The 12,944-nt window shown below is 44.3% G+C and overlaps 1 protein-coding gene across 1 annotated transcript; it reads right to left on the bottom strand.

Moving 5' to 3' along the window:
• Nucleotides 1–1,756: 1,756 nt before the first annotated feature.
• EMC1 (ER membrane protein complex subunit 1) lies at nucleotides 1,757–12,824 on the bottom strand (the record flags this gene model as incomplete). The annotated part of the gene is given in 24 exon segments (XM_029083846.1): nucleotides 1,757–1,777; nucleotides 1,779–1,940; nucleotides 2,144–2,273; nucleotides 2,920–3,004; nucleotides 3,230–3,440; nucleotides 3,769–3,942; nucleotides 4,686–4,823; nucleotides 5,057–5,176; nucleotides 5,411–5,572; nucleotides 6,078–6,227; nucleotides 6,472–6,671; nucleotides 7,237–7,245; nucleotides 7,593–7,709; nucleotides 8,125–8,221; nucleotides 8,622–8,744; nucleotides 8,977–9,036; nucleotides 9,515–9,586; nucleotides 10,173–10,340; nucleotides 10,698–10,847; nucleotides 11,217–11,343; nucleotides 11,498–11,626; nucleotides 12,094–12,187; nucleotides 12,355–12,420; nucleotides 12,700–12,824. Coding segments are annotated over 24 exon segments (2,890 nt in total), but the record flags the coding sequence as incomplete, so codon positions are not given.
• Nucleotides 12,825–12,944: the final 120 nt, after the last annotated feature.

Genomic DNA, 12,944 nt, shown 5'->3' with positions numbered 1-12,944 from the left:
CCCAAAATCAACCCAAAAACCAACCCAAACCGACCCAAAACACCATCCCAAAACCAACCCAAAATCAACCCCAAAACCAACCCCAAAACACCATCCCAAAAACAACCTAAAACCAATGCCCAAAAAACCCCAAAACCAACCCAAACCAACCCAAAAAAGCCCCAAAATCAGCCCCCAAAAAACCCCCAAAACCAACCCCAAAATAAACCCCAAAACAACCTAAAAACAAACCCAAAAATCAACCCCAAACCGACCCAAACCAACCCAAAAACAACCCAAAAAAACCCCAAGAATCAACCCCTAAAAAACCCCCAAATTCAACCCAAAAACAAACCCAAAACCAACCCAAAAAAACCCCAAAACCAACCCAAAAAAACAGCCCAAAACCAACCCCCCAAAAAACAACCCAAAAACAAACCCAAAACCAACCCAAAAAAACCCCAAAACCAACCCAAAAAAACAGCCCAAAACCAACCCCCCAAAAAACAACCCAAAAACAAACCCAAAACCAACCCAAAAAAACCCCAAAACCAACCCAAAAAAACAGCCCAAAACCAACCCCCCAAAAAACAACCCAAAAACAAACCCAAAACCAACCCAAAAAAACCCCAAAACCAACCCAAAAAAACAGCCCAAAACCAACCCCCCAAAAAACAACCCAAAAACAAACCCAAAACCAACCCAAAAAAACCCCAAAACCAACCCAAAAAAACAGCCCAAAACCAACCCCCCAAAAAACAACCCAAAAACAAACCCAAAACCAACCCAAAAAAACCCCAAAACCAACCCAAAAAACCCCCAAAACCAACCCAAAAAAAACCCAAAAAAACCCCAAAACCAACCCAAAAAACCAACTCCCCAAAAAACCCCCAAAAAACAACCCAACAATCAACGCCCCAAAAAACAACCCCAAAACCGCCGAAGCTGCTCCTCGGCACATGGGCTTTATTGGGGGGAGGACACGGCCTCTCCCAGGGACTTGATGATGACGATTTAAATCCAGGTACAACATGAACCGCCGTTATCCAGAGGGGGAAACGCCTGGAGGTGCTTCGCTCCGGAACCGCAACACCCGATCCCCCACATTGTACAGCAAATATGGGAACAGTTTACAAATAGAGGAAGGAACGAACGTTGTCATCATAATAAATAAAGAACATGGAGAGACTTTACACTCACACTCCTCTCCCCGCCCTGCAGTGTAAACGAGGCCGTTGCCCACCGATCCCCACCCCATTTCTAACCTTCGTCCCAACGCTACGACCCAACGCCGCCTCCTCTTCTCAGGCCTCACGTACACAGCAGCTATATGGTCCAGCACCCCCATCACAGCAGCCAACACCCCTCAACCCTCCTCTCACCAAGATGTGGGTCACGCTGGTGCCGAGGAGGAGGCGGTGAGGATCAAGAGGACACGCGTCCTCTTCACTAACATCATGGAGATGACATGATGGCAGATTTTAGGGCTTTAACAAAGGTTTGGGAGATTTTTTTTTTTTAAGTCATAACAGACCAATGTCTCTTTTCCATCTCTTTTCCATTTCTTTTGTCACTGGGAGACATGTAAGCAGCGTACAGTTTTGTTGTGGTAGCAGCTTTTCCTCCCAAATATCTTCCAGCAAAAAAAATTAATAGAGATGTTTGTATCCATCAGTCAACACAAGCTGGAATTTCTAAGTGAACCCAGCAGCTGATCTTCAGCCAGTCCAAATCTCAGATACCTTCTCCAGCCTCAGCCTTCCCGCCACTCGCAGCCTTACCGCCAGGCACGGTTTTTTCAGCAGCTTCACCTGAGCAAGTCTCTTTGTGATCATAGTAGCAAAAACCAACCCAAAAAGGACGCTGCTTATCAACACGTAGTCATAGTCATCTTTTAGAACATCAAACTGCTTCGATGGGTACACTCGGGTCTGGTAGATGTCCAGGCCATAAGCAACAACCTAAAGAGAAGAGATCACAAGCTGGTTAATGAAGCTTCCAGCAGAAAACCAGATACATCAAAAATGATTGACTCAGGTCTATGGGTTTGATTAGAAGAAATATTTAAGTGGTGAGCAGCCAGCTGATGGGACCTTACAGACCCCCCTGCTGCTCTACCCACGAACCCCGCAGCCCTACACTGAATCCTTGGCCCTGTTCTCACCAAACAAGTCGACTCCAGGCCAGAGGGGGCTGTATAAATCCCTCTCATTCGGGAAATGGTTTGATTGTAGTTGATAAACCTCTCGGCATGAATCTGCACGTCAGGGGAGTATGGAATCAGGTTCTCTTCTCTGAAAGGCATTTAAAAAGAAATCAAAACCCAATCAAACAGCACACGGAGGACATCATCTGTGCTTCCCAGTGTGATCATCACCAGCTGACCTGAAACAGCTAATTTAGCAGCTTTTCCCAGTGCATTGAATCCCAGACTGGTTTGGGTTGGAAGGGACCTTAAAGCTCATCCAGTCCCAACCCCCCTGCCAGCAGCAGGGACACCTTCCACTAGACCAGGTTGCTCAAAGCCTCATCCAACCTGGCCCTGAACACTTCCAGGGAGGGGACATTCATGCAGATTCATTTTTGCTACGAGATGAAAATCAAACGTGCCAGTTGGGTCAGACTACACAGCAGCAGCCTCCTTTCAAGCTTCTGAAGTTTGAAAAATAAGGGTCACTCTAAAAACTTCAGAGAGTTACTCACACTGCTCTTAGAGTGCAGACAACAGGCTGGTTTTGCTAATGATAAGACCTGCCCTATTACAGACAAATGCATTCCTTCATTACAGATTGGGAACAAAGCACCCTCACTTAATTTCATGCAAGAATTGCCCTCAATCTGTCCAGGACAAGTTGTTCTACTTCACACTACAGTATTTTATACAAAAATCCATCCCTCTTCGAAGCTGCCTAGGGACAGTGGTTACTGCACTTTCCTTACCTGCTTTGTTCCGTAGGGATCTCTGGGCGGCGAGGATCCAGCAGAGCCTTCGGAAGGGATAGGATGGCCCCAGAGGGAAGCCCAACTGTGCATTAAAGAAAATGCATCTTAAAAATGGTCATTTCTGACAGCATTTTCTAACAGCTAACATAAATGCTCTCTTAGTGCTTATCCTTGCCCTTGCCAGGAGTCCAGGGCAGCCCACAGGCGTGATTTTTGGCAGCAAACTGCATTTTGCTTGGTTTTCAGTGTGAAATCTGGCTTGTGTGGGTAGCATCAAGGCATTCAGAACAAAGCAGCGTGCACTTACTGAGCAAGTGACGGCTGGTGATGCCTCGCTCCGTGATGGTGGCCTCCATGGCACTGATAGCAGACGGGAAGATGTAAGATTGCTGGAGAACCTGAGGTAAAATTGGGCGATCAAGGGAGCTGAAAGCTGTGGCGTTGTATTGCTCCGTCCCCTCGTAGAGCTCCAGCACAGTGAACTCGTTCCGACGTGCCTTCGTGTTCCAGTACTGGTACTGAAAGGAGAAAAGATTTTAAGGAATATGGAATAAGCAGAGTCAATAATATAGAGGTAGCAGGAAATTACAGAGAATGGTCAAACTGTCTTCTCCATACAGGTTCATGGAACCCCAGAATTGCTCCGATTGGAAAAGCCCTTGAAGCTCATCGAGTCCAACCATGAACCCAACTCTGACCAGTCCCCGACTAACCCATGTCCCTCAGCACTGTGTCTACACGACTCTTCAATCCCTCCAAGGATGGGGACTCCACCACTGCCCTGGCTTCAGCCACTGCCCCCACCTCCCAAATGTAAAGAACAAGAAGATAAAAATAACTTCTTACCACTACCCAGTTCTCTGAATGGACCATGTGGACAGGACCCTTTGCTTTCTTCTGTACAGATGAGTGGATGATCCTGCCTGTGACTCCATCAATCAGATATATTCCAATGAAAGTGCGCTCATGATGTGTATCTGCGCTCTCTGTCACCACAGCAAGGAGGTTTGGATTCAAGGACTAAATAAAATAAACAAAAAACCAAACAACTGAGACCTCCACCTCAATGCCACAGGCACCTTGTTTACCTGCATTTCATCTGGGACTAGGAATATAATCATAGAATCATAGAATCATGGAATGGCTTGGGTTGGAAGGGACCTTAAAGCTCCTCCAGTTCCAACCCCCCTGCCAGCAGCAGGGACACCTTCCACTAGACCAGGTTGCTCAAAGCCTCATCCAGCCTGGCCGAGAACACTTCCAGGGAGGAGCAGCCACAGCTTCTCTGGGCAACCTGTTCCAGTGTCTGACCACCCTCACAGTGAAGAACTTCTTCCTAATATCTCATCTAAACCTCCCCTCTTTCAGCTTAAACCCATTTCCCCTTGTTTTGTCATTAACTGCCCTTATGAAAAGTCCTTTCCCAGCTTTCTTGTAGGCCCCCTTCAGGTATTGCAAGGCTGCTATAAGATCTCCCCGGAGCCCTCAAAGTATCTTATTAGCACCAATCACCTGAAGAAACCAAGCAGCTATTTCCCCATCATCAGATGTTTGACTGACTTGATTGCTGCACGAAAACATTTTATAAAAGAAATCTCCACCAAAATTTGCATCTTCTGCAAAATGGTTATGGACACTGATGCATATATAGAAAAAATGGCACCACAAGGCAATTAATCTCAACGTAAAGCCTAAAAACAGCGCTGAGATCTTCCCATGAGATAATGCATCAACGAAAAGCCAACAAGAAGTTCCTACAGCACCTTATAGAGAACGCTGCGGTCTCCCATCACACGCCCCTGGGAGTGCACATGCTCATTGGACCTCTTCCCTTTCACAGACACTATCCTCTGCACTTCGGTGGGTATGACCACCTCCCAGCTCTCCTCTGTTGTCAGGTCCTGCAAAAGCATGACATAGGGAAGTTTTATCTTGTCCTCAAAAGACACCATCTCCACCAATAAGACCCTGGAAGCTTTCTCTGCTTTTGAATTTTAGAAGTTTCTTAGGCATATTTTAAGGCTGAACTGTTCTATTCCAAGCAAAGCTCCATAAACCAAATGAAGAGATCTGCCATTGTCCAGAGAACAGTTAGGAAAATTATGTCATTTAGACTGGAATGAGTCTTCCATACCTTTTTCAGCCTGAATCCAGAAAGTTTTCCCTGCTCGGCATCCACAAGATAAAAAAAGATAGAATGAGCTATTTCTTCTAACTGGCGAAGAACATTTTTAGTTGCTGGGAAAGCTGTAACCTGGAAGAGAATTGAAATGCAGGTTAAAAACCCATTCATACCAAAAACCCCCCCCAACCCAACACAGAAAGATTATTTCAAACATGTTTATCAGGATGAGGTCTGTCTTACCAGAATAACCTCATAGTTTTGTGTGAAATGTGACTTAACAGCATTTCTTTATCTTGCTCCAAAAGGGAGGGGAATAATATAACCAGAACATGAAGAAAACTGCCTTCAGGCAAAGCAATTCACCTTGTACTCGTCATCAATCAAGAGCAGTACTTTGGCGTAGTCTTGATCCATAATAGGCAGAAGCAAAGTCTGAAGAACTGGACGCTTCAAAACAGGGGGAGCTACTTGACTTCTCTTCCCAAAGATGGGGTTAAAGACATACAGAAAGCTCATTTTGGTTTCCTAAAAAAAATAAGATGCAAAACTTTTTCTAGAGCAGACAAAAGAGCTGGTTTTCTACCTGTTACTTGCTGACATTGACTATTTATACCCTGGTTTCAGCTATACCATCCTCAAAATACTCTGTTTGGACACATATATACTCTATCTCACATTTCACTATCAAACATAATGTTCATGGCTTTAACTAAATCCTAACTGCCACTTGCTGAGGCAGTCTCCATACATAATAATGTCTCCTTCCCCCCTCATGTGTGGCATACAAAACACTCAGCTAGCTGAAGGTCTCACCTAGCTAACAGAGACCACACGTGACTTATCTCACCCAACTGAAGAAACTGGATGAAATTATTCCTTTTGTTTCAATAAAAGGCTTCAAAATGAGCATCCTTAAATATTTTAGGATTGTGTGACTGCTTCCTGACAGCTCTCACTCTCCTCCTGTCTGCACATGCAGAGCTCCATGCAAAAAAAAAGTTCAATGGAGGGATAAAGGAAAAGGACTCACCTTGTCCTTGACAAGCAAGGTACATTGTGGAGGGTGTGGGAAATGGGCTGTAGTTCTTTGGATCATCAGCTTAAAGGAGGAGCCAGGTCTCACATTCCTGAGATATTGCTTCCACAGGATGGTGCCAGAACTGCTTTCAATACCAAAAAGCTGAGCAGAGAGACACAATAAAGCCAAAGTTTAAAACAATACACCTCGCATTCAAGCACTGCATCTTTCTTTGGGTTACGACAAAGACAGAAGAGTCTTGGTCCCTCTCCAAAGCTACCACAAAACATTTTGTGCATCTTCTCATGACATTCTGACCAAAGCCTGGCTAAAAACGGGGGCAGAAATTCAGAGCTGACACTCTTTGCTGCACTCTAGAAACAGATTCCTACCCTGGCTTCCTCACCTTTCCCGAAGCAGTGACCATCACCATCATTTTCTGGAGGTTGAATTCATCTCTGGCCAAATTGTCAATGTTAATCTCATTTTTAATCTGGCTTCGGGGTTTCCTGGCATCATAGAACATCTTCCAAAGGTGGGCGGTCCAGGCTTGCAGCAGGATAAGTTGGGAGGAGAGCCGCTTCAGAAACATCCCCAGCAAACCATCTGCAAATAGACCAACAGTGATAACAAGAGGGGAAAAAAAAATCACATCCCAATCCACAACTGAAATTATGGTCTCAGCCAGTAGAAGAAATGCTGCCATGCACAAACCCATGATAACTCTTTGCCTCTGCCTCCCACTGCAGAATAGCAGAGTTACAGTTATCATTTCTCTGTCATTTACCAACCTTTTCCCACTTTACAGTGGTAGAGCTCATTCCAAAAGACACTCTTATCAGCTGAAAGCAAACCTTCCTGCAGAGCACACAACCTCCTCCTTTGTATTCCTTCTCAGTGGTGCGCTCACAGCAAGCACCCACCTTAAGCTTACCCACCAGTAAAGTCTCTATCGGCCTCTGCACTCCTGACTCAGAGATACAGAAGCCCTTGAAGTAAAAAAATAACTTCATTCTGCCCAATCAGGATTTATATTTAACTTCTTGAAACAAATGAAACACCAGAATTCAACTCTATTTTCACCACTGAGAAAAGCAAGCAGAGAGATCAAGTTCCACTAGGAAGCATCAGTCAGAATCATGAGGAAACACTGCATGCAGTCTGAGGTTACCTTGAATGGCTGCATCCAGGAGAGCAAGAAAAAAAACAAAACAAAGCAAAAACAAAAGCTATTGCAAATGAGTCTTCCAGAAAGAGTTAAAGGGAAATGTTTAGGAGACATGGCCAGAATCCCTCCTACCATTGTTGTTTTCTGAATGTAACAATGTAATACGCTCACACCATCTGCATTTGGCATTGGTCTTCAAAAGTTTACAGACAGAAATGGGTTTCATTCTGCTCATTTTAATTGCCATGAGTAGAAATCTGAATCCTAACTCTCAGCTCAGAGGAAAAAGAAAACAATAATATATTGTTCAGGAAGAAAAACAAACTCACAAAGGTAATTCTGTTAAATTTGTGGTTTACCTGCTTTCTTTCCAAATTCTCCCTCCAACTCAGCCTGGGCACCTGTCAGAGGTAGATCCACCATCTCCAAGCTTACCACTTCTGCTAGTGACTCCTCTCTACTCCATACAACTTTTCCTGGAAAGAAAGATGAGAATATTGGAAAACTGATGTCACTGAGATGGACTTCCAATCCTTTCTGCAAATTACCATTTTTGCCATGAGAATCTTTTCTGAAGAAACTTTGAGGAAGACCTACAACAGGACTTAGACTCAATTCCTACTAAAAGAGTTTTGAAATCTACAGAAAACCCCTGAAATTTAAAGGCTCTGTCTGCAGCTAACACTGCAGAGCTGTTTTCTCAGATGAAATGTGTCTTGTGAGGGTGAAAGAGTCTCCAGTATCTTTCATGGGACTTACATCAGTTAAAATTCATTCTGTTAGTTTCCAGAGAAAGCAAAAAAAAAAAATAACCATTCGGGACTTGGAATTTTCTTCTTGTCCTACAGAGACACTGTTAAAAACAGAGTAGTTTAGCTGTTTGCCAGTTACCTGGCTGCTGCAGGAATATTAGCATGTGGTCTTCTGTTTGCACCAGGGCTCGGTAGCCCACAGAGTCATCCTTCTTCAGGAAAACTTGGATGTATAGCTAGAAAAAAGAGCACCCAAAATAAGGTTAATAATAACTATCACCTTCTTGGAGGAAAGAAGTGCCCAGAGAAGCTGTGGCTGCTCCTCCCTGGAAGTGTTGAAGGCCAGGTTGGATGAGGCTTTGAGCAACCTGGTCTAGTGGAAGGTGTCCCTGCTGCTGGCAGGGGGGTTGGGACTGGATGAGCTTTAAGGTCCCTTCCAACCCAAACCAGTCTGGGATTCTATGAACAGAACTCTCAGGTGAAATAAGAGCAGACAGTGTGATTGCATGCAGTAATCCAGTGTGTCTGCAGAATGCTTCTCACCTTGTCTGAAGGGCTCTACCAATTCAAATCAGGGTATGGAGGGCATTGCAAGCCTGATAAACCACAGGACTTGAATATTCTCTCCCTGCTCACCTGCTGTGGCTTGGCACCACTCTGCTCCAGGTTAAAGGTAATTGTGGTATCCAACAATCTTTGTCCAGTTTCAACCAGGTAGAGATTAATATTGTAGGTTTGATTGGAACAGGTTAGGGATTCCTGTAACAACAGGCAAAAATAGCCAAGTTAAACATACATACCACACCAAATTCTGCAGAATGATTTCATATTCAGCAAGAACTGTGGCTCAAGGATATTTTTAGATTACACCTATGGTGCTGCTACAAAACAAAGATGGTGTAACACCTTCTTCATTCTGTTCTTGCACACAAAGGTATAAAACGGACTGTCAAGAACGTCTACTGTTCTTGGGAATAACAGTACTTTATACCTGCTTCTGGGAATCCTCCAGAGTACTTCCAGCATGAAGGCCATCAGAACTTACAGGTTTCTGAAATGAGGATGAGAAAAGACAAAATGAGGATGTGAAGAGATCAGATCCTAATAAGAGTATAAAAGAATCAGGTTTTTCAGTGCCTGACAAGTCTCCACTTGACTCTGAAACCAGGCAGGAAACAGCTCTGTTCTATTTTATTCTATTCCCGATAAAAATGGAACCTTGTGAAGTTTATTATCCCAAAGAACTGAAATCCTCTACAGATCAGTAAAGCCAATTCCTGGGTTACACACACACCTTACACAAAGCTGCACACAGGACAACATGCCTCACCAACCAGAGGCAGCCTTAGCTGGATGTCATCAAGACCTGCTTGTGTTACCATCACCTTTATATATCTAATAAGCTAATTAAATCATCCTCAAGTTACTGCCCATCCTTGGGCCTCAGGAAAACACTTGTGGAACCCACCCCCAGTGCATATCCATCCTAGAGCTGTGCTGGTTACATAGTACAGGGAAATTGTACTCACCAGTTCACTCCTGCAGGTCAGGAGAGCAGCCACAGTTTTCTCCCCAGTTGTTGCAAAACTCACTAGAGCTGCCTGAAAAGAAAAAAAAAAAAAATAGCAGGAAATCATAAAACAAACAAGAAAATCCCTAAATCCCACCAAAAACTACCTGGGCTGCAAATTAAGCTTTACTGGAATTAAAAACAGATCATCTTTCACAGCCAAATTTTAAATTTTGTTAGTTCACCAAACAAAAAGAAATTCTCTGTTATAAGCATGAAAATACTTCTCATAGAGATGGAAACAGTGGACCTGCCACAGGCTTTTGAATCATTGTGTCCACTGTTACTGAGCTTTTTAAAGATTATTTGCTTTTCAAAAACTCTCCACTGACCTAACAAAAGTGCTGCTGCACCACTGGGCACTTAAGACACGTGTGTCTCTCTATCCACCTCAAAACCAGAACGATGCTGAAAGTTCTTGGCAACAAAGCATATCCGCACTGATGTCTGGAAATATTTCAGCAGCCAGGATAAATGAAATCAAATGGTTTTCAAGTGTTGCAGCCAAGAAAAGCTCAGCAGCTTGCTCAGAATACTTAGTACAGGGGTATTGGTCTATTTTAAAGCATTTTAAGCTGCAGTTGGTTCTCTCACTCGAGTACATTTATCTTGGTTACCTGCTGGAAGTCCCGCAGGTGGCTGAGCAGCCCGTGTTTGTACTGCAGCAAATAGAAGTGGCTCGGAGAGAGCTGCAGGAAGAACTGAGTCCGTGAAGCACCGATCACACTGGGTTGAGTGGCCAATATCCTGGGCTGGAAGCCATCAGCAAACTCCAGGTGAAGTGACTGCGAAAGGTAGACAAGCATATGTGTTGATGAGAATTTTTTCTTCACTAATACCTTCCTTTTGTCAGCAGTAATATGAAGTGGTTCCCCATGTCAGGATAAAGATACAGCAAAAGCAAAGAGAATTAGGCTGCCATTGGAACAAACTCTGGAGACATCAATCCAGAAAGAACAATTAGACAGACACAATATGTAGTTTTCTCTCCCTTCCCTCAAGTTATGGCTCATACTCCTCCCCACACCTCTTCAATCATTCTACAGTTTACCAAAAGGAGAAGCCCTGCCCTGCCAGGCTCAGCCAGGCACCAAAGCAGCTGGATGATGAATTCCATACGATGTTCTCTCAGCACTTCTCACCTCCAGCGGGATCTGCTTCATCTCCTGCTCAGTCTCCAAGGAGCAAACATAGAGTGAATGAGACTCCATGTCCATGCACACCAGCACTGCCTCCCCCACCACGCTGCACATGCCATTTAAGCTCTTCAGCCATGGGGTTGCTATTCTGATCTGCCAAGTGAGATAGAAACAAAGAGATGAAGTTGTCAGTAGCACAAAATCTTCCAAGAATCAACTTGGACACAAGCAAAAATTTAAGTCAGAATTATTTTTATCTATGACCCTGGGAGAAACTACCTATCAGCCTGAGATTTCCAGGATGGTCTTGACTAAGAGCTGCAAGTCTAATTAAGCTTTGCTTTTAGGGCATTCAGCAGTGACACCCATTTATTGGCCCGTAGAGATTGCCACAGTGAAAGGGAAATTTATCTGTACTACAGCAACAATTAATTACTCTGCACATCACACCACAGCCCATCTAGTTGGAAGGACATTTGTTAACATGAGATTTAATATCTTGGATCCATAATCAAACATTACCTGTTTTGTAATTTCTCCATCTTCTACACCAAATGTCAAAACATTCAAGTGGCTCTCAGGGACGATTCCAAGCACGTGGATCACTCCAGTCCCATGGGAATACAACAGCTGGTACTGAGTACTCTCACTGCAAGAGAAGCAGCAACCATGAAGCATCATCTTCTCAGGTTACTGTTTTCAAGATATTTTCAAGAGCTTCAGGCAAGTACAGCATCCTTTCCTCCCTGGGGCATCAGGTTCCCTGTCAGAACTTTATGGCTCTATTTAAAATATGTTCTTACCCTTCTGGTAAGTGCTCCACCCATTTCTGGTGCCCATTGGAAAGGTAGTGAAGAGAAATGGCTGCTTTCTTCAGGACTGCCACATATTTCACCACATCTTGCAGACCCACCAAACTAGCCACCTGGAAACTAAGCACAGGTTAGAGACAGTAAGTTAGTAAATTATTTACTTCTTTGGGGAAAAAAAAACCCCAAAAATCTCTGTTTGAAGACCTTCTTCAAACACTTCACATCAGTCTTGATGTAGAATTCACAGCTCACTTTATCTGTCCTGGCTGATCTCAACAGAGACCATTAGGTTGGAATCCAAACACCCCAAACCCAATGCAGGTTTAATATGTTCTATATTTAAAAAGAAAATCCATCTATGAATAAAATTTGTGTCTCTTCCTCTTACTGGTTTGCTAAGAAATAGAAACAACATTAGATTGAACAGCAAGGTTCAGACATTCATAAAGAATTCACCCAAATGTTACTTCTGAAATTTTATATCTAATTAATCTTTCTCTATAATCCAGACATGGTCAACAGCCCCTTTCTTCATTCCTGCACCAGGATTACAAAGAGAAAGAGACAATGTAAACACAAAAACCTACCTGCCAGTGTCCAGGGATGTCTCCCAGTTCAACCCTCCAATGTTGGTCTCCCAGGAACGCAGAATACGTCCAGCATTGGACACAGTGATGGCATCTGCCCGGGGAAATGAAGAGAAGGAGATGAACAAAGAACTTGTATCCACCACAGATCAACGAGGCAACGAGTTCTGGCGAGTTTAACTTGTGCTCTAACACGTGGGTGAGAACTCAGGTACAGGGACAAGTGCCAGCCCCAGGACACCATCTGCGTGTTCTCCTTACCCTGTCCATGGATCAGCATCGCATCTATTGCTCCCTCAGGGGTTCCCTTGTCTACGTGGCGCCACACTGGAGGAAACAGAGTTGAATGAGAACAAGATTTGTTCCCCCAAAAGCATTTATTTGTTATTATTTTTAAACCTAAGCTCTTTATGGCAATATGTTTATGCAGAGAACAATCTGCCTGTCCTAAGCAACAGCTGTTGAACCGCTGGCTGAATTCCCTCAGTCTGACAAAGCAGCATCACCAACATTAATTTATCAGTATGAAAACGTAACACAACTTCACTGACACGTCAGCCCCAGTGTGCCAGGGACATCCCCACAGCAAAACCCCGCTTCACTCACGGATTTCGCCGCTCCTGGAGTTCAGGCCAGCCACAACATTCTTCTCAGTGGCCACGATGAGCTTCTTCGAACCCTGCGAGGCCTCCAAGGAGGCGAACTTGAGCTTCCCCACATACTGCTGCCTCCTGGGAAAGGAAACATGGGCTGGGGGGAGCTGGGACAGCAGGGCTGAGGGGGAGACAGGATGGCGGGGCCGGGGGGAGAGGGGACAGCGGGGTGTCCTGGTTTTTAGCTGGAACAGAGCT

This window comes from Antrostomus carolinensis, unplaced genomic scaffold, assembly GCF_000700745.2.
Source record: "Antrostomus carolinensis isolate BGI_N321 unplaced genomic scaffold, ASM70074v2 scaffold43972, whole genome shotgun sequence".
Lineage (NCBI taxonomy): Eukaryota > Metazoa > Chordata > Aves > Caprimulgiformes > Caprimulgidae > Antrostomus > Antrostomus carolinensis.
The sequence above is the reverse complement of the archived record's forward strand: the minus strand, read 5'-3'. Positions and strand labels throughout refer to the sequence as shown.